The sequence below is a fragment of the Lachancea lanzarotensis genome, scaffold LALA0S07 (genome assembly GCF_000938715.1).
Source record: "Lachancea lanzarotensis genome assembly LALA0, scaffold LALA0S07, whole genome shotgun sequence".
NCBI classification, from domain to species: domain Eukaryota; kingdom Fungi; phylum Ascomycota; class Saccharomycetes; order Saccharomycetales; family Saccharomycetaceae; genus Lachancea; species Lachancea lanzarotensis.
In genome coordinates this window covers 233,030-252,951 of record NW_019212885.1, presented here as the reverse complement: position 1 = coordinate 252,951, position 19,922 = coordinate 233,030, and the positions used below count along the sequence as shown (strand labels likewise).

At 44.4% G+C, this 19,922-nt stretch overlaps 10 protein-coding genes across 10 annotated transcripts; 6 read left to right on the top strand and 4 right to left on the bottom strand.

Moving 5' to 3' along the window:
- Window positions 1-17: 17 nt before the first annotated feature.
- On the top strand, window positions 18-1,160 carry HPM1 (LALA0S07e02828g1_1; the record flags this gene model as incomplete). The annotated part of the gene is made up of 1 exon (XM_022771434.1): window positions 18-1,160. The coding sequence occupies one exon, from the start codon at window positions 18-20 to the stop codon at window positions 1,158-1,160; it is 1,143 nt and encodes a 380-aa protein (XP_022629341.1).
- Window positions 1,161-1,451: 291 nt separating this feature from the next.
- COG5 (LALA0S07e02806g1_1) lies at window positions 1,452-2,624 on the top strand (the record flags this gene model as incomplete). Its single annotated transcript, XM_022771433.1, has 1 exon — window positions 1,452-2,624. The coding sequence occupies one exon, from the start codon at window positions 1,452-1,454 to the stop codon at window positions 2,622-2,624; it is 1,173 nt and encodes a 390-aa protein (XP_022629340.1).
- Window positions 2,625-2,700: 76 nt separating this feature from the next.
- LALA0_S07e02784g (LALA0S07e02784g1_1) lies at window positions 2,701-3,636 on the bottom strand (the record flags this gene model as incomplete). Its single annotated transcript, XM_022771431.1, has 1 exon — window positions 2,701-3,636. One exon carries the CDS (start codon window positions 3,634-3,636, stop codon window positions 2,701-2,703), a length of 936 nt encoding a protein of 311 aa, XP_022629339.1.
- Window positions 3,637-3,829: 193 nt separating this feature from the next.
- Window positions 3,830-6,571, bottom strand: SEC24 (LALA0S07e02762g1_1; the record flags this gene model as incomplete). Its single annotated transcript, XM_022771430.1, has 1 exon — window positions 3,830-6,571. One exon carries the CDS (start codon window positions 6,569-6,571, stop codon window positions 3,830-3,832), a length of 2,742 nt encoding a protein of 913 aa, XP_022629338.1.
- Window positions 6,572-6,997: 426 nt separating this feature from the next.
- On the top strand, window positions 6,998-9,070 carry LALA0_S07e02740g (LALA0S07e02740g1_1; the record flags this gene model as incomplete). The annotated part of the gene is made up of 1 exon (XM_022771429.1): window positions 6,998-9,070. One exon carries the CDS (start codon window positions 6,998-7,000, stop codon window positions 9,068-9,070), a length of 2,073 nt encoding a protein of 690 aa, XP_022629337.1.
- A 122-nt stretch (window positions 9,071-9,192) lies between these two features.
- Window positions 9,193-11,442, bottom strand: PFK26 (LALA0S07e02718g1_1; the record flags this gene model as incomplete). The annotated part of the gene is made up of 1 exon (XM_022771428.1): window positions 9,193-11,442. One exon carries the CDS (start codon window positions 11,440-11,442, stop codon window positions 9,193-9,195), a length of 2,250 nt encoding a protein of 749 aa, XP_022629336.1.
- A 1,276-nt stretch (window positions 11,443-12,718) lies between these two features.
- LALA0_S07e02696g (LALA0S07e02696g1_1) lies at window positions 12,719-13,483 on the top strand (the record flags this gene model as incomplete). Its single annotated transcript, XM_022771427.1, has 1 exon — window positions 12,719-13,483. The coding sequence occupies one exon, from the start codon at window positions 12,719-12,721 to the stop codon at window positions 13,481-13,483; it is 765 nt and encodes a 254-aa protein (XP_022629335.1).
- A 1,311-nt stretch (window positions 13,484-14,794) lies between these two features.
- Window positions 14,795-17,614, top strand: DSS1 (LALA0S07e02674g1_1; the record flags this gene model as incomplete). Its single annotated transcript, XM_022771426.1, has 1 exon — window positions 14,795-17,614. One exon carries the CDS (start codon window positions 14,795-14,797, stop codon window positions 17,612-17,614), a length of 2,820 nt encoding a protein of 939 aa, XP_022629334.1.
- A 564-nt stretch (window positions 17,615-18,178) lies between these two features.
- Window positions 18,179-19,141, top strand: LALA0_S07e02652g (LALA0S07e02652g1_1; the record flags this gene model as incomplete). The annotated part of the gene is made up of 1 exon (XM_022771425.1): window positions 18,179-19,141. One exon carries the CDS (start codon window positions 18,179-18,181, stop codon window positions 19,139-19,141), a length of 963 nt encoding a protein of 320 aa, XP_022629333.1.
- Window positions 19,142-19,279: 138 nt separating this feature from the next.
- On the bottom strand, window positions 19,280-19,534 carry MRPL33 (LALA0S07e02630g1_1; the record flags this gene model as incomplete). The annotated part of the gene is made up of 1 exon (XM_022771424.1): window positions 19,280-19,534. One exon carries the CDS (start codon window positions 19,532-19,534, stop codon window positions 19,280-19,282), a length of 255 nt encoding a protein of 84 aa, XP_022629332.1.
- Window positions 19,535-19,922: the final 388 nt, after the last annotated feature.

The following is a 19,922-nucleotide window of genomic DNA, read 5'->3' as shown; positions in this document are numbered from 1 at the left end:
ACGCTATCGCTCGAGATATGTCATTTCAGTTTGGATTTTCTAATCAGGATCTCAGTGATGATGAGCTGACTGACCAACTCGCTGATGGTATCGAGAACTCTGACGTTGTTGCGAGTGCAGAGGTTCCGTCAATCAGCGCATTAGACTTGCCCCACTTGAAGTCCACAGGTTTGAAACAGCCAAAATGGGAACCGTTGCAAAATGTCTTACAGAGTCTGGTCGACGTTAGGGTCTCTTTTGAAAAGATACTCACACCTCAATGTTCTATTCCGTTGTATCGCCGAGAACTTTTCGATGTCAAACACCAATTGATGACTGAGTCGGAAGAAAAACAAGATGAAGAGGCACAAGCCGAACTAGAGATTTTGATCGGAGATACGAACGAAGATCTACGGAAAAACGTGTATGAGGGGGGTCTTAAATCATGGGAATGCTCGATCGATCTGGTAGAGACACTTTCAACTTCTGCACACCGCAAAACGCGTCATACTACTATCTTGGAACTTGGCTGTGGCACATCACTGCCCTCTGAATATCTTCTCAGCCAGCTTCTGTCCGAAGACACTCAAAGTTGCGATGCCACTTTCGTTTTAGCAGACTATAACGAATCGGTACTGCGACTTGTATCTTTGCCAAACCTTATCATAACATGGGCGTTGCAAACTTTGAACCCACAGGAGCTCACAAAACTACAACAAGGAGACGATTCTTCTGTCCCAGTTGTGGAGGACGAGCTTTTGTTCACGCAATCGTTACTTCGCAAATTCCAAGAAGAAATTGCTGCTCGAGGAATCGACATCAAACTTGTTTCTGGAACATGGGGTCGTCAGTTCTACGACCTCTTGTCTGCACGTTTACATGGTTCATCGTCAGAACTTTTGATCCTGTCCTCTGAAACCATTTACCAGCCAGACATGCTTCCTGTGGTTTCCGATCTAATTCTACAGCTGCTTACCGATTCACAGTCGCAGCAGCGCCGCGCAACAGCTTTGGTCGCTGCTAAGGACATATATTTCGGTGTTGGAGGTAGTGTCATTGAGTTTCAAAACTATATCCAGAAAAGAATCGCTGGTAACTCACTGAACCTAGCATGGCAAACCTTCAAAGTGCAGGCCGGACTCAAGAGGTCCATTGTTTCGATATACGGGGAACAAGCCTGAATGATTGCATCAACACAATCTTACACTTATGTATATATTTAGTTGCAAAGGACAAGAAAGCTAGCGATTGTGAGGGCAGTCAAGCACTACTTGTAACAATTTGACTTGATTTATATTCTGAGGCAAGTAAGCTCACAAATCATGAGCTGTGAATACTGAACTCAACTAGGTCAACTTTGTTCAAGTTTGGCTATGGTATTTATTATATATACCGGGATAAATTGAAGCTCATTCTGAACAAAATTCAGAACTTGAACAGACGAGACATCTTTTGTGTTCAATTGACACCCCATGAGTGCCGCCAAGCATTCAGAAGACTTCGAAGAGTATCTAGAAGATGATTTTAACGCAGTAAAGGCTTGCTCAGCTGTACTGAAAAGCACACACATTGATATGGATTCTGACGAGCTTGATCTACTGACATCGATTAAAAAAGTGCGATACGCATTGAACGAAGTTGACAGGAGAACAGAGGAAACGATACGTTCTAACCCCTTACATTTGATCGATACTCTGAATGACCGTGCTATAGCTCGTGCCAAGACTCAAGCCTCTTTGGGTCCTAGCATAGAATACTTGAAGATGTCTTACGGCAGGCTTGAGAAGGACGTTCTGGAACCGCATGAAGAGTCGCTACAATTACAATTGGCGTTGGGCAAAATCCACCAAACTTCGAGTGTTTTAAGAGATGTGCTCATTTTCCTGCATTTACTTAGACAAGTTATGAGCTTCGTATCTCCTAATCCCAAAGAGGAGCAGGGTTCTTCAGAACAGAACTTGTTGGCATTGGCTTCTATTCATTCCCAAGTTCAAAGTACTTTAGCGTCCAATCCTAACCTAAGGGCTCTGAGACTTGTTAAGAAACATGACTCAGAAACTCTCACACCAAGCCGTCGCGGGACACTCAAACTCATAGGCGAATCGCTAGTCAGCAATTACTCTGGTGAGTTGAGATCAACTCAAGCAAAGTTTGAAAGTAGCCAGTCTCTCTTACTTGCGCTACACAAACTTTCACCGAAAGATTTCGTTAGCACCATAGACAAGGTGGTACTAGCCAGAATCAATTCCAGTAATCAAGGCTTATCTAAGACAATAACATCTATCAAAAACATCAAAACAGCGCTGGAGAATGCCTTGCAAGACGCACAAACTGTGTTGCTCCTGGAAAAAACGCTCAACTCCACAAGTACCGGAACCCTTAGTTTGCTGAGTGAGTATATTTCACACAAAAAGCACGCTTCCTTGATGGAAATGTTCTGGAGCCGGGTGTCTAAAGCGTTTAAGAGAGATTTTGAGACTTCGTACACCCGAGGCGGCCCTGTGGGCAAGTCTCTGGCGGCCAACTCCACAAGTATTGTTCAAAGCATGCAACAGACGCTAAGTACTGATCCAGCAGCGGCCAATCAAGGTTTGGAGAAAATGCTTGATTCGGTGTCTATACTTGATAAAACAGGTTCGAAATAGTTCAAGGTATTCAGCATACTCACTGAATAGACACATAGATGCAATAAAATACTCACTCTGTTCCAAAGAGCGGCCGCTATTTTGCCACCATCTCGGTAGTTTTATGGTTTTTTTTACCACCACGCTTGTGAAACTTCTTTTTAACAAGCTTCTTGACGTCTTTTGCACTTTGCAACCTCTGTTTTAATCGTTCAGCGCCCTGTTTTCTTGCCTCTCGCTGCTTCTTCCCGGGCCGTCTTCGCCTTACCTTGAGTTCGCGAAGACGCTCAGCTTCAATCTTTTTATTATGCTGATCCAAATTTATGGGAAATCGCTTGTCGACGGTAGCAGACTCAGACGTCGGCAAGGTATGATCTTGAATCGCTACTTCATAGTCTATGGCACTGATTCTGAATCTTTTGATATCGTCTTGAGAGAAGTCAGCAAAATAGTAGCTACGAGGCCGTTCCTGTTGCACGAGATCGGGCGATTCCTCCCTCAGTGAAACTTTGATGAGCCGCGTAGGATTCCGTCCTCTCGATCGCTCCTGATTTTCCGATAGATCATCGGATGGATCACGGTCATTTATAATATCCATATTTCCGCCAAAGGAGAACAGTGGGAAATCGAATACTTCTTCTTCTACCATAGCACCTTCACCTATATCTTTACCCTGGGTTTCACTGGTCTGATCCACCGTTACAAATTCAAACTTGGGCGTCATCTCTTCTTCCAACTTTGTAGATGATGCCGCGGAATCATTATCTTCATTGTAGAGGTCACGTCTTGCAACGCTGGAACAGGTTTGTGTTAGTACTTTTATACCACTTGAATAGTTCAACGTAAGAGCCTGTACCATACATTTGAGTAGCGTCCATTGCTTGAATGCCTTGAGCTGTGTTAACCGAATGGTCTGTATGACGAGATGAGTTTTGTTCATATTTCGACCAGATAAAACATTGTCGATCAGAGGATCAAGTAGAGGGCGTCCAATTTTTACACTATTGACAAGCGTAACATCACTGAACAACATACAAGCTTTTAGTATACTTAGTTAGCTGTATCTCATTCGACGCCAAGATATTTCATGCTTAATGACTTTTACTACCGTAGCAATAATATTGAATAATCAATCCAAGTTACTAGAGTTACGCTTGCTTGACGGAAATGCGATATACCTTAACGATATTTTAAAAAGCTCTCTTTAGATGCTATTGATTGGTGTCTTACTTGCTAATTCTTGTCTTCATATTTTGCAAGAATTCGCGGTAAGATTGGCTATTTAAAATTTTGTCTTCCACCAACGTGCTGGTGGCCCATAGTCTCAAAGTCGCGACTTCTCTGGCCGAAGGATGGTTAACGGGTTCACTCAACGAGGCACCACGAACAATGTATAAGGGTTGGTACGTGATGACATCGTCGTGCTCTCTTAGTTTGGAAATGATGTTTCTGACTCTGCTATTGAACTCTGAGTTCTCCAGAAGAGGCAGCTCTTGTTTACCGATTGGGATTTCTAAAATGTCCGGGGTGCCAAATACATCCATTGTGAGCTCATTGACAGCATCACCACCGACCCACAGGAAAAGCTCTGTGCTGTTGTCAATGAGGTATAGACCATAGCGTTCAAGTAGCGACGATGTCGCATTGATCCGTTCTGGCAGCGCGATCTCTCCATACTCGCTGGGGAGACCAGCCTCATCAGGCATATCATGCAAGGAATAGACCTTAGCATAAATGTTCTTGATGAGGTAAGGAAGGGGACTAGACTCCAAAAAGTTGAGTGATGCGGCGCGGTGATCACTTGGAACCAAACCGGAGCGGAACGCCATATGCTTAGTCAACGAATGCATCAAGAGAGGAAACATTCTCAAATTCGCGCTCAGTCTCAATGGAGCACCTCCTGCAGTGTTCGACACCACAATTTCCTTTTTGTAAGTACCTAAAATCTCCTGCACCGATCTGTTCAGATACTCACGAGCCTCTTCCAAATTGGAGTAAGCCTTTTCAATCGCTTTTTGGGAGAAAAAGGCAGTCATCGCCAATTGGTCAGCAGAAGCATATGTTTCAGCCAACGAATCAGTAGTTGGGATAGCGATAGTGATAACTCTTATTCTACGCTGTCCTGTGTTCAAAGACAACAAGACCGCGATCTGCAAATATGCGTAATCACGCACTAGTTGTTCATCTATACTGATCTCAAAAACGTAGGATTGGTCTCTTGGGAAAGTGGGGAAAGCGCACAGGTCAGACGATCTGTTGAAAAAGTGACCGTAAAATCTTGTCATTCTAAGACCGGAAGAACCACGCGCTCTCATGACAGCTTCCATAGATAGATCCATACTGAGATGCTTGGAGAATTCCTTGGTGAATTTTGTCACATCTGTCAGTTTAGAAGCAGACCAACCGGGGTAGAAATGAGTTTGCCCTGCGGTGAACCTAGCTAAATTAGACAAAGATGCAACATCAATGTAGTCTTCAGTAGCCAAGAACATATCAATTGTAATTTGATTCTTGTTGCAGTCAATTGTAAAATTTTTGTAAAAAGCATCTTGACAGCTTAGCAGCTGGGATGCTTCCTTTGGGGTGTTGGCAACACCTGCTTCGCTTCTTTTTTGCAACTTTCCTACACCTAGACTAGGGATGGTGGAAGCAACGACAACAATTTTGCCACCAACAGCCTTGATAAGATTGAAAGCTGCTTTTAAAGCAGGACCTAGGGCTAGTTTGGACATGATATTGTACTGGAAAATTTCGGGTAGTTGGTTCAGTAGCTTTTCGATGTTAGATCTGCAGTCTTGCAGTGAAACGTACATCGAGCTTGGCATTGGCAAGAAGGGCTCATCCAAATCAACCACATCCATCATCTTTATTTGATCACCGTCTTCGTCAAGAGGAATTGCGAAGTAGTGGATGGAACTATCAACAGCCAAGATGGTGATTCTGGTTCTTTGATCATGGTTTGGAATCGAGTCCAAAGTCTCAAGCAAAGTTCTAGCGGCAGTGGCCAGCAAACCATTCTTAATTGCGCTCTGAGACACGTCGAGAACAAACGCGTAGGACGAAGGTGGAGGCTGTCTGGCGGCGTATTCCTTTGGTGCCAAGTACTCCACCACCGCGTGTTGCATTTCGTTCCTTTCGTATCGGTTAACAGGCAAACCTTGCTGAGAGGCGTCAAATGCCATTGGAACATCGTTGGCAAGGTTACAGAAGTTACATCTCCATCTGCGACCGCCGTCGACAAAAGTGACGAAAGGGTTAATATAAGAGCGACAACGACGACACCTGACCACCAGCCCATCTGTGTTAAGTGGAACGTTACTGTCAGAGTCCTGAAGAGTCAAATAGGGCCTTATCACCAAACCAAATGGTAGTTTACTTTTTTTCAGCAACGAGTTTGATTTGGGAACCGAATTCAACGTGGAGCGCACGAAGTCCGGTGGAGCGTTAGCAGTTTCAACTGGAACCACAAATTTTTCAGGTGGTACCATTAGTGGTGGAGGAGGCAGGTCCAGATCCGAGACGGGAGGAGGCAGCTCAGTCAACAGATCAATTGGATACAACTGGTTCATGGGCCTGCCCACGGAGACCGGCTGCTGCTGCTGCTGCTGTCCATAGCCTGCACCAGCTTGTGGGCCATACAGGGTTCCACCGCCGACGTTTGGATACTGGGAATCGCCAACTTGTTGTCCCACACCACCAATTCCCGCGGTCTGCGCCAAGTTTGGGTCCAAAATCGGAACATTGTGAAGTTGCATGCCTCCCATTGCCTGTGAAGCCTGATCCACCTGCTGGTGCAGCTGTTGTTGCAATTGTTGCTGTGCCGGCGTCAAAAATTGAGCTTGTTGGTGCGTCACTGGTGTTTCCACTTGGGATGCCAAATTCGAGCCCAAAATAGGCGAATTGGACGCCCCAACACCCTGACCATAGTTCGGCTGCTGTTGCGGATACACACGCTTCCTATGAGACATCTCTAACGCGTAGAATATGGTGTTTTTACGCCGTGAAATGCGTTGTTGATGTTTACGGTTGATGTTCGAAAGCTAAGGTTTGCCATTGCCACCTGTCTTTTTTTTAAGATTGGAAAGGGCACGAGATCGACGACTGGATAAATGGGTAGACTAATGAGTAAAGAAACAAGTAGAAGCTCGAAAAGAAAATGGACTGGGTAAACGAGTAGCTGACGCGGAGTTTTGAAATATTTAAATTAGGTAGTGTTAGCCATATAAGATTCGAAAACAGCTTTACCTAGCTCGAGAGTTGTCGACAGCTACATTCACCCGCAAATCCAGCGTGAAAGACTTAGTATTGCGCCCTATCCGTACTAGTTGTCTTGACGTTTGTGCGCCACACTTTCTTGTGAGCATTGGTCGTTGGTCCTAAGGAAACTACCAAAAATGGGTGAAATTTCATTGTATAATGCCGTAGATGGCAGTGAGACGTTTTCACCCTGCTGCATTATCCATGGGAAAGTCAGCAAGCCACAAACATCTGTTGTGGAGGTGCGTAATCTTGAGTTTCCCCCCTTGCGGTTTCCTGTCAATGCCTCTGTTTTCAAATGTGTCGTTATGTTGAGTCCCGGAGAGAATAAACTTACCTTCACTAGTGACCAGGGCGAACGAAAGACAATCACGTTGCGATACACATCACTATCGCAGAATTTGCCCATTCACATGTGTCTTTTGGTGGCCAAAGACTCGCCGCTGGTTTTCGACTCACCACGTTCCCAGCGGGACAAAGAAGGGGGGAACAACCTGGAACTTGCCTGTCGTAAGCTTAGAGTGGGTACTAGGTTAATGCAGGCGTTCACAGCCGAGCAAATGCTACGCAATGGGTTTGGGCCCCGTACTTTCGGTGTGGTGGAAGAATATGCACTTGACACTTCATTTCAGAACTCTTGCATGCGCAATAGGGTCAAGATCCATATCGTGCGTTCCGACAAAACCGTGAAAGAGCTACGGGATCCAAATTTGGCTCAACAGAATCCCAATGCTTCGGACGCGGGTGGGCTATTTGGTATCGCCATGGATGCCTTGCGCAACTATGGAGGTCCTTTTGCGTGCCACGATGGAAACCCCGTGCAAGCTGCAGTAATGTTTCTAGATACGCATTGGGATCCCAAATTGAAGCTGATCACAGCACATGCAGCCTTAGGTGGTGGTGATGACCATATCAAACTCGCTATCTTTGGATCGCATGGCCTTTACTCCTGGCCAACTTGTATGGAAAGCGTAATCTCGTATTTTACTGACGAGACTCGCTGTTCCGAATCTGAAGTCGCAAATGACTCCAGAGACTGTGGATCTCATTGGGAATGCTTTACTTTAACGTTAGGCGCTTTCATGCACGAAATCGGCCATCTTTTAGGCAGTCCTCACCAAGAACATGGTGTTATGCTTCGTGATTATGTTCGACTCAATCGCTCATTTCTTACCAAGGAGGCTTTTTCAACGAGAACTAATTCAAATGGCGCTTCACCTCCCATATATCCAAGGGAAGAATGCGCGTGGCATAGAATTGATGCACTAAAGTTTTTGAACCATCCTTCATTCACGACCCCACAGGACTACGCCGATAGCTCTCTGATGCGGCCCTCAGTAATTGGTGGTCATAAAATTTCTTCCCCTTCTGTTTATGTGCTTCCTAACAACTGCTGTTTGCTTAGATCTGAAAGTGGCATATTCTGTGTTCAATTGATATGCGGAGATCTAGCACGCGCATTCATTGAATACCTTCCAATATCCATAGGCGGTACGGGCCCTCAAAAGGAAATTTTGTTATCCCTGGACGATTTAAGATCTCGCATCCCACCTGAGCAGCTCGCAGAGTATCGTGATACGTTTAAGTTGAAAGTCTGCGCTCTGAACTCTCCAGAGGCCGAATGGGAATCGTTCCCGCAATTTCTACAAGCGCCACAAATATCAATGGCTCGATACGGCTTCTCTTCTAATGTTATGGGCATGAAGTCAGTTCTATACGGTTCAGCTGAAGGGGGAGATGATGCTGGAATAGTTGCATTCGATGGTACCAAGGTTGGGTGTGTGAGAGTTTACCACGGTGCAGCGCTCGATGGCCTTAGATTTTTTTTAAACAGGGAGAATGTTGATGCCAAACCGCCTCCTGTTCCACCTAGATCCTACATGAGTAAAATCACCAACGCCATGAAAAGCGTCCAAACACAAGGTAGAGGTGGGCCTAGTGTACTATTCGGTCATGAAACAAACTCATACACGGATATTTTCCTGGACAACGACGAGTATTTTCGTGGTTTCGACATTCGATCTGGCTGTTATATAGATGGAATAGGCATCATAACCAATAAGCATCGTTCCGGGAAAATTATGGGGAATGCAAATGGAGGAAGTGGACATCAAATTTTAGTACCGGGTGGCCAAGAAATCCTAGGTGTTTTCGGGAGAGTAGGCCAATGGGTAGACGCTTTGGGTGTTGTTTACGGCACACTTCAGTAGTCAATTTCGTTCCATGTCATTAAAGATAAAAGACTATACAAACGCACAAATTACAGTCAATAAATAAGAGTAGTCTGCCTCCAATTCGTTAGCCACTGCTAAGTCTGCGTCTCCATGGTGATTTAAAATTCGCTCTGACTTCTGCTCATTTGTGCAGGTCTGGTTGCGACGCCTCTTTGAGGCTCTGCTATCCCCAGTCGAGCCAGCTTTTCATTAAGTTTACTGATTTCGATGTTTTGACGTGCACCGCCTACAATTGGTGGTGTCGAAATAGAGCGGTTTTCCCCCTCAGTCCAGCTGTCTAGTCCTCTAGCCAGTCTACTGGAGCTAGGACGGTGCGATGTTTGAGGTCTTAGGCTGGGCCTTGCAATAGAAGTTCCCCCGCCTACCACTGGGAAACGCTGGGATGCGCTACCAGCTTTTAGAGAAGAGTTTTTGGTCAAGTTGGTAGCATTTGCATTACTCGTCAAAAACTCACCTTTTGTATTAGCCACGCTGGGCGGTGCAGTGGGAACTATGGAGTATCTTCTCTCGGAATGAACCAGTCCAATTTCCTTTACCTTCATTGTGTTGAGCTCATTCTGGGGAACTTTGAAAAACGAGTCTTTGCCTTCATCGTATTCGTAAAGTGACCACGTAACACCATATGGCTTGGGCTCTAAACAGTAGACACAATGCAGAGGAATGTCAAGGTTTGCTATTATGTCTCGACTCAGATTGAGAAAGTAGCCTAAAAGAACGCGAGCAACGACTCGATGTGTGATTATCAAAACATTCTCTTTTATCCTCTCAATTTCCGTTATAACGGGCCTCAGACGATTGATAACGTCCATGTATGATTCGCCGCCTATCCCCGGGTATCTATACCTTAGCTTGTCATTGAGCCTTTCTTCGAACTCGGCCGGATGCTTGGCTTGTATCGAGGCATATGTCAATCCCTCACAATCCCCTGCACTCAGTTCATCCAGCATTCGCATTTGTTTATTAGGATAGTCGTCTTCGTTAAAGTAATCACCCGACTCAATTGCTCGCCTCAGCATCGACGTCCATACGAAAAATTCCGTTGCACTGAAATTCTTTGTGTCTTCGTGATCTTCCAGGTAAAGTTTCATTTCATTTTCTGTGAAGATGGCGCGCTGTTCATCGATGAAGCGAGCGAGAGCTTTGGCGTATCGTTTACCCCTAGGTGTTAGGTCCGAGTCACCACCTATTTTGCCTTGAACATTATACTCACTTTCACCATTTCTCGTAATCCAAATCTGCCTCTCCGCCAAATTGAAATTCAAAAGGTAGTATACTGTTTGAGAGGCCAAAAACCCTTGAATGTTGTAAGAGATGACCTTTTTGCCAACGTCGATCATCTTGATGTACTGCAAATTTTCATCATCTTCAACCTGCTCGTAGGCCTGCATGTAGTTCGCGAGCCTCTCCTTAAAATCATGTAAAGAAGTTTCTGGATCTTTACCCTTGTAGTCGGGACCAAATAGTTTGAGTTTGATATTTTTTTCCACCGTTGTCTTGTCAGAACACACACTTTCTAGGTAGAGCACCTTGATCTGGTTGTTACGAGAGTAGATCTTTTCCAACACCTTTCTACGCCTGCTTTTCGTCGAATTGGTGGCATCGAATATTCCCACAGAACCTGGACCGTCTAAAAGATAATCCAAAAGCTGATCCAAAGTATCCATTGCCCATTTTTCCCGCAAAGCCTTACTTTCTGGATTGGATGGGTCAAAAAAATTGGAATCTTGGTCTTGTAGGTTGTGGTCCTTGGCGAATTGACGTCTGGTGTTTCCCACATTGAAAACTTTACAGTAATACATCGAGTAGTTTAGAAAACGCGACAACTTGTTGGTGATGAAAGACTTTCCCGTAGCGGGTAGCCCTACCATTACAATCACCAGTTTCGAGCCCGGGTCTTTGCTGGAAATGGTGCCGTCCGGCGAAGTGCGCGACTTGGTCAATCCCGGTACGTCAATGGTTGTAGGCCGTACTTTAGGATGTATGAACTGTGAGTGACTTGAGGCTGTGGATCCATTGTCCTCTTCGTATTTGTCGTGCAGTTGTTGCAGATCAGTTGAGCTGTTTCGAGGTGAAGGGATGGGAGTCGAGTCCTGTGAGTTTTCTTCAGAGTCGTTTGGTGAATTCCAGTAAGATCCTACGGGCGTATCACTCAGTGGTCGTTTCTGAAATATTGGTAGCTCATAGCTATCATCGTTGGGACAAGCAGGCTCGCCAGATTCCGTTTTGATATCTAGACGAACATGCTTTTCAACATCATCGCTCGCTTTGTGAGGCGTTTCCAAAGGTTCTACCTCCGAATCTGAACTTCCAGCTGATACGTTATTGGAAAATTGAACCGGCTTGAACATTTCAACATAGAATGTGTAAGCTGGACAGTGACTGGAGAGCCTGTTTTAGGGATTTGATGAGTTTTGTAGATCAATTGCTAAAGTTTGGGCTTCGCTTAAGCGAAACTATATATTATACCAGTGATGGATTCAATTTAAAAACATAATATTACGAGTCACCAAATACGAGAGGCACCAACTTTGAATTTACCGTCGTTTTCGAAGCTGAGGGTCAGCTCGGTTCAAAAGACTTGTGAAGCAGACGTGAATTAGTGATGGCAACATAACTGGGGTATAATTCTGTCTATTTACCCAGCGTCAAGTCTATCTTAAGGTCATGATACATCACGTGATCTGACGACAGCGTCAGAATGATACTTCATATTTTAAGCCAGAACGTTCATTACACGAAGAAACTCCAGGGGAAAGGTCTCTTGTTGAGACTGCATTTATTCATGCTCTATATATTTAGCGCCAGATTCATTAACATAAGCACGTGACACAAGACAGCTACAGAATCCCACAGTATAAGTAAGAAACACTTGGCCAAGCTACACCAGTCTTCAGCCCTGAACTGAATGTGCAGTATCCAAGGCACCAAGATTCAGCAGACTATATATTCTTCAATACACTCGGTGTAATACGAGAAATCTCACTTATCGGATATCTAAACTGAGAATCTGAACCCACGTTCTATAGATGACATTATCAAGGTTCAAACAGCTGCTTTACTAAAGCACCCTAGTCTCACAAAGAGTTTAAACAGTGCTTATTACTTACAATTCTATTCATTACAAAGTCAAGCCACAATTGCAACAAGAAAGCAAGGCATGGTAAAGTTTTTCGGGACCATGGAACTCCTTTTAGTAACACTAGCATTGCAGCGTTGTTCCACGGAAGTGGAACGTTGACTAATTGTCTGGTTGATTCCGATCCTCAAGCTTTCCTGGTGGCGGTACACATTTCTAAGAAGTTACTACTAATCATGTCTTAAAACAACATATGAAAGATCGCTATAGCTATTTACTGACGTCGCATCTGCGGATTTTGAACGGACTAAAGATAAATTGGCCATAATCCGCCTGCTTATGAGTTTGTAATAGCCAAGTGACCAGCGTCTTCCGCGGGAAGACACTTTGACCAAACGAGAACTACCAAGCTCGTGTAAAACCTATAAAAGGGGCAAGATGATATTGTTACAGCTACCGAAATCATTTGAATTTGGGGTTCTCTCCCAAGTAGGTCAATTCAACTCCATCTCGAATTTCCGTTAAAAAAAAAAAAAAAATAAAACAAAATGTCCAAGTCGTACTTCATTTCTGGTGCTAACCGTGGTATCGGATTCGCCCTTGTCAAGGTACTCAGTGCTGAATCTAAGAACACTGTGGTAGCCGGTGTCCGTAACGTGGACGGCGCTGGTGAATTGAAAAAATGGGCTGACGTGCACACTAACGTGAAAATTGTGTCGTTAGACGTTTCCACTGCAGAAAGCAACGAAAAGGCTGCCAAGGAAGTTGCAAGTATTTTACCTGATGGCCTTGACGTGCTGATAGCAAATGCGGGCATTGCAAACTCAGCAGGAGCAACCATTTTGGAGAGTGCTGACGTTTCGTACTACGAACATTTCACAGTCAACACTGTGGGTCCAATCAGACTTCTTCGTGCTTTCAAATCTCTGCTGGACAAGAAGTCAACCAAGCACTTTGCGGTGGTGTCTTCAGCAGCTGGCTCTCTTGTCAGCAACATCAACTTTCCCTTATCTACCTCTTCCTACGGTTTATCAAAGGCTGGCATTGATTTTGCAATCATCAATTTGAACAGAGAATTGGGTCCCGAAGGCTACAAGGTCGTGGCTTTACACCCTGGTGTTGTCAGCACCGATATGGGTAAAAAGGCTTTGAACGACGAAAGGTTTAAGGACGTGCTTGATGAAGTGAGCGAGCAATTCCCAATCATCACACCCGAAGAGTCTGCAGAAGCAATCAACAAGAACATTTTAGAAAAACTGCCCGAAATTGCTGGTAAATTTATTTCCTACGACGGGACTGAGGTTCCATGGTAGCAGGATCGCAAATCGTAGTTAAGAATATGTAGGGTATATCCCATATTGTGACACACCACTATAAGAGATTTCCGAATCCAAGCAAAATTGGAGCGCGTGAATCATATGTCCTTACCTTTTTGCTTACCTGCCAGTTGCTAAATTACAATTTTCGTTCCCAAGGTCTCGATGACCTTCCATGCCTCGAGCCTGTGTTCCATGCATTTAAATTGAAGATCTGTGCATGATCGAAAGTGCTTTCTTACGAATCGAAACTTTCAACCAGATAAGGATAATATCCTAATATTCGGAGATCCGTTAGGTTTACTCCACCCGGAATACCACGCAAAACGGCTGGGCATGTTATAATTGTTAAGTAAGAAGCAAGTTTGCATGTATCATCGACTCGAAAAGTATCTAAAGGTGTCACCTCATGGCTTCATGGCATCATTTTGGCAGTAGGAACGAGCTTAAGGACCCGTTTAGGACAAAACGGATCCTTTGACAGACCCTGTTTTTGCGATTTATTTAAGCCTCGTCAAGAACTGTTTTTACCCGTGGTTGAGACTCTGTCTGTAAGCTACCGTTGCACGAAAAAGGGCTCAAACTGTTGGCGATAATTTCCATTGAAATTAGGGTGATATGCTCAGGTTGAAATGGCCAATGCGCATCTGGGAGTTAACCGTCTAGGCTGACTAGACTATTTCGTTTCGTACAGTTAAGAAATATTGCCCCCTTTGACACAATGAATATTTCCACTGAGATATGGGCCCGACGACGAAAAATTACACTATCACAGAAAAGATTTCTTTGCCCTCATGGTATCCCCAGTATGTTTGACTTTGTAGTTATCAGGAGACAATGTAGATTGTAGTTGTTTCAATAGTTCTCGTGCTTTCATTTTGGCACGTGATGTATGGTAGCTTTGACACGAGAATGACGCTGGGTAGATAGAGGTTCCGAAGTTGATTGTATGCGTCTGTAAAAGTTCAGGCATGTTATCATCTGTTGTAGTCACCAGGCACCTAATATTTTGTTTCAAGAACGGGGGCACTGGGTAGGGGAGTTTTTCGCAGATAGGTTTCGTTTTTCGCAGATAGGTTTCGTTTTCTCCTCAAGTCGAACAGGAAGTCGAAGCTTATTCAGAAAAAAACTGCCTAGCTGCCGGAGCTGCTTAAACCTGTCTCCTTTATTCAACCCTTTTGTCACTGTCGTCACCATCCATGATCACGTGTATCCTGCTCTTTACATTAAATGCCTACTACAAATTGCATTTCGAGCTCATCGCATCACTACTCTATCCACTCCACATTCTGAGCTGCTCCGACTTTGATGGTTCGAAGGTTTCACACAGTAGGAAAGACACTACGTCGTGCTTTACCTCATGCAAATAATGCCAAAACGGCGACGCCTCCTCCATCATCGTTAGGAAAACACATATATGAACGAGCAGGACAAGTAGAGCCAGGTTTAGAAATTAAGTCTCTATCAGAGATAGAAGCTGGACTCAAGGAGCGTTACTACAATAACTATTTGGTTCCATCGAGGGATTGGTGCAAACATAATGAAATCAATTGGTCGGGCATGAAAGATTGTTTGAACATGGATCTTCGTTCACTTTCTATCAAGCACCAGAAAAACCTGCAATGGTACATAGACGATAATCTCTTCGATCCAAAAAAACGCCAGTTTCTTATCTTTCCTGAACAACTTCTACAGAAGCCCCTAAGTGTCGGAGATGTGGTGCTACTCCGATCAAACCCATCACAATTGTGCATGTGCGTCGAGGTGCCAACTGACGTGCTAAACCCAAGTTACGCTTTCGCAACTACCGATGGCCATATTAAGTTTGGGATGCGCAACATGGTTCTTTTGAGAATGCCATCATTTCACCATAAATCTGTCGACTACCTCATTCGTCCGGAGAATCCATATCAGGAAACGCGAGTAGGCACGGTAAAGGACGATCCGCAAAAAACGTACATCTTGCCGGTTCTAGCACGCTTATTATACACATCATATGTTCCTTTTGAGATCACAAAGGAGGCATGGAGACGGATGTCAAGCGTTACTAAAAAACTGGAACTTCTGCATAGATTTCTGCAACGCAGCTCCGGGCCATGGCAGGTGTCAATGTTCAAATTGTGCGAGTTAGTGACGCTTATAGATCTGGACAAAAGCCGCTCATCGCCTACTAATGAGTATGTCGAAGAACTACTCGCCAAAGCAGATGTCATACCGTATAATAATCTCACACCACAGAAAGCCACGACGCCAGAAAAAAAGAGCTTTGTTGATGCTGCTACATTTCTTGCAACATACTGGGCCGTGGTTCAGCAACAGGAGCATAATTTATGGGGTGAAATTCATCTCCATAGAGCGATGCTGACACCTATATGTGTTACTGTATTGCCCTTAAGAACGCACCACCTCTATTACGATTCCGTCCTCAAAGAACTAAAAAAAAACAACTACTCAGAGCTCTCGAGATTTGCTTACCACGTCAATTCCAATGATGTAAAAACGGCTAAAGACGAGTTTCCCAAAATTGTCCGATTGCTGCAAGATTATGCTGCTGGAAATTTCCCCAATAACGGCGCTATTGTTGCCATGGTCTCGAGGCTTTTCCGAAAAATTGAAGATTACAAGAGCAGGGATATTACTAGAGACTTGTGCCATTCTCTACTGCAAAAACTGGAGCCAGGATCGGTTGTCAATCCGTTATTACTCAACGATAATATCACAGCTCCAATCAATTCTGGAAAACGCTCTCTCGATCAAAAAACTTTCGATTTGGTAGCCCCAATAAAGCATCGAAACGTATCTCAGAGGCATAATTTTGGGGATATGAATGTTTATTGTATTGACTCAGAAGACGCTCATGAAATTGATGACGGTATATCGGTCGAAGTCAAAAGCTCCACCAAGTTTGGACTTCATATTCATATTGCTGATCCTACCCCATTGTTTGCCGATAGTATACAAAAATGCCCAGAGAACGAAATCTGGAAGGTTGCATTTGAACGAAGCTTTACCAGCTATCTTCCTGACTGTGTGACCCCAATGCTGCCGAAAGCATTCAGTAAAGCAGGGGATCTTGGTCGCGACGGATTTTCATCTAAAACCCTGTCCTTTTCGGTGGATGTTGAGTATCGAGGAGATCGATTAGATATTCTAAACGATACTTTTCAAATTCGAAAGGGTGTGGTTTCTAAATTTCCAAAAGTAACGTACAGGAGCGTAGATCAATTGTTGATGGCAAAAGGGAACACAACTGAAGAAAAGCGAGAGCTATCTCAAATCCTCAAAATTGCGACGATGTTGCGGAAAAAAAGAGTAGAAGAAGAGGACGCGATCATTTTTGGTGAGGGTTTCAATAAGGGCCTGGTCAAGATCGAAGCGGATGGAAAAGAGAATAATCAACCCCGTATTTTTTTTGTGGATCAAGTAGAAAGTGCTTCTACGCTGATGGTGTCCGAAATGATGATTTTAGCAAACACGCTTTCCGGGAAGTACTTTTGTGACAAAAATCTTCCGGGTGTCTTTCGCTGCTATCAGGAGCTGATCTTGAAGGATAAGGCTTTGCAAGATTATGACTCGTTGCGAACCATGACACAATCCCAAAAACTACCCTCTGTGACAGACATAGCGAAACTGTCATCATTTCTGAACTCCAGTTACTACACCGGTAAGGCAGCAAGACACCAAATGATCGGCGCACCTGCCTACTTGACGGTGACGTCGCCTTTGAGGAGGTTCCCAGATCTGGTTAACCATCTTCAACTCCATGCACATTTGAACGGGGAACAACTACGATTCACACAAAGCGATATCGACCGAATGATATGGCACATTCAAGAACGCGATGTTGTACTGAAAAAAACTGCCCAACAGTGCGCTGCTTTCTGGACTCTCAAATATCTGAAGTCGAAGCAAAACGAAGATCCAGCCTTCAGTATATCTGTTATGGTGACATCTGTTCCACAAATGGGATATGTGCGATGCATGGTACCCGATCTCAGCGCTGCTCGAGGAAGTTTAAAACTGCGCCCAGATGTTTTTTCCAAATGGGCCATCGGCGAAACGGTGACCAATTGCAAAATCAAAAGCATAGACTGTCTACAAGGCACAATGGAACTAGAAATGCGGTGATTATGAACCACAAAATTTAAAAACTACTGTAAATAATCTATTATAGCATTTGATAGACGCTTAGATGTATCCGGTCGATTTATCACGGGTACCTTCCATCTGCGCCCATCCTCCTGTCGCCAGCGTTCATCAGGCTGGCCTTAGATCTGTACTCGCGCGAAAGCTCAAGTACAGATAAATTCGAGATCCATTAATTTTTGTAATGGGTAATTCTAAACATATCAAAGAAACATAGACCTTCATAGTTAGATCGCTGACATCGAATCCAATTCCGGTACAGAACATTGAAACGTCTCCGTAGAACGTGTCGCTGATAAATCTGTTGGAGAAAACGAGAAAAGGCGCTTTTTTTTAACCGTTTTTGAGTATTCGTACGCTTATTTTCGTAAACAAAGGATACCGTTGTTGAGTCATTGAATAGGTTTATTCAACGTCTAGTCAAACATTGAGTGCTCAAAACATCATTTCGGTTATAGAAAACGGTGAAGTTAGCAGTGTGACTTTTTTGGTAGAATATCGCACAATCCTGGTTTCCAAACTTGTTTTTGATTGAACCTTGGGATGATGAACTATCCAACACCAAATATGTACCACTCGCCCCAATTCCAACCGCATAATAATTTCCCAAACAATGTGGTGTATCTTCCAGCACCAGGACCACCCCATATGATGCCTGTTTACGCCATGCCCGCGTTGAATAACCAACAATATGCGGCCTATCACATGGGGAATAATAACGGCGGTTCAAATGGCGGCGGCCAAAACAGAGGCGAAAGACGCACTTTGAAGAACACGAGTCCGTTGAGACGCTCATTGGCTATGAATAACAATGGTGCCGGTGGCAGAAGCGGGCCTTCAACCAGAACGCCGCATTCACCAGCCCAGAGTGCTGCCAACGGACCAGAGTACACAGAGGTGAAGTCTATTGACGACATTAAACCTGCAGAACAGCAAGAAACTGATCTTGAAACTAGGTACACTAAGATGTTTGATCAGGACGTGGGACTGCGTTCCAAAAGCTCTGGTGTAACAACCGCCCGCACCCAAGTTTACAAGGTATCGGAACTCCCCTTAACACAACCAGCCTCGATGAGTGACATTTTCATGAGGGATCTTATAGAGACGAAACGAGAAGCCTACCATGAAAAGCAACCACTGGGACCCACGGATGATCCTGAATACCAAGTGCAGGCGCTGGCAGATCTCCCGGATGCGGTGGAACGCTTTACTTCTGCGAAACGCACCTCAAAGCAAGACCGGACCGCTAAACCGTCCGCGAAAGACTCCAGAGCCAACCCCTTGGCACGCGTGGCATTTCAGGAGCCGATCGACGCAAATGACAGTGTTGATCTGAGCTTTGACGGTAAGGCTATGAACAGAAGCGATGTATTCAAAATTGTCGATTCTTTTTACCAAGTTCCTGGGGAAACCTCGGACAACGACGACGAACACGAAAACGGGAACGAGGAACCATCCTCAGGATTTGCTAACGTTTCTATCTTACCACCGGAAATGACTTTCCGATGACTTGCTGCCATTCAATACGTTTGCCGATCCCGAACCCAATACGAACACACAAGACGCACAACCTACAAAAATCAACCAAAATGCAATTATTCCTTTATTCTCTGGTAAAAACTCGCTATTTACAGATAGATGTTTGCGCTAGATCCTCTTCTCCACTGTGAAGCCCGGATTCGACTTCCGCAGCTCACGTTGTTGCTCGGGCGATAGTGCTTGTTCTGTCACCTCCACACTGACAACTTCTTTGATCTTGGCAATCGACCCCGCTATCGACGGGCTCACTTTCCGATATACTACAGAGCCAGTTTTGCCCAACCCCAAGCTTGAAGCGATGTTTTTGGTTGCTTGAGGAAGTCCAATGGTCGACCTTGAAAGTGTTATTTTATAGAAAACCATGGTCTTTATGGCCAGTCAACGCAGGATGGATAATGGCCGACAGTTGTAGACGCAGTAAACTGTGGTTAGAAGATCAACCGCTAACCTTATGGGAACTTCGAGCTATTGGTCGATGAAGTTCGCACTCAGAAGTGATTCTTTTACTAGAGTGTGGATTTTTCATTTACAGTCTCCGTACAAAAGAACAAAACATACCAAGGACACGTGTTAAGATATCAGCCGAGAGTCATGTGACATTTTTGTCACATGACCTACGATGACGAAATTTTGACATCAACACTTTGGACCCCGGTTAAAGGTCCAAAACTCTGAGTTTATCCAAAATTACCACCGAGTGCAAAACCCTCAATCCGTTTCCTTCTACGTTGTCACTTCTAGTTTGTCGATT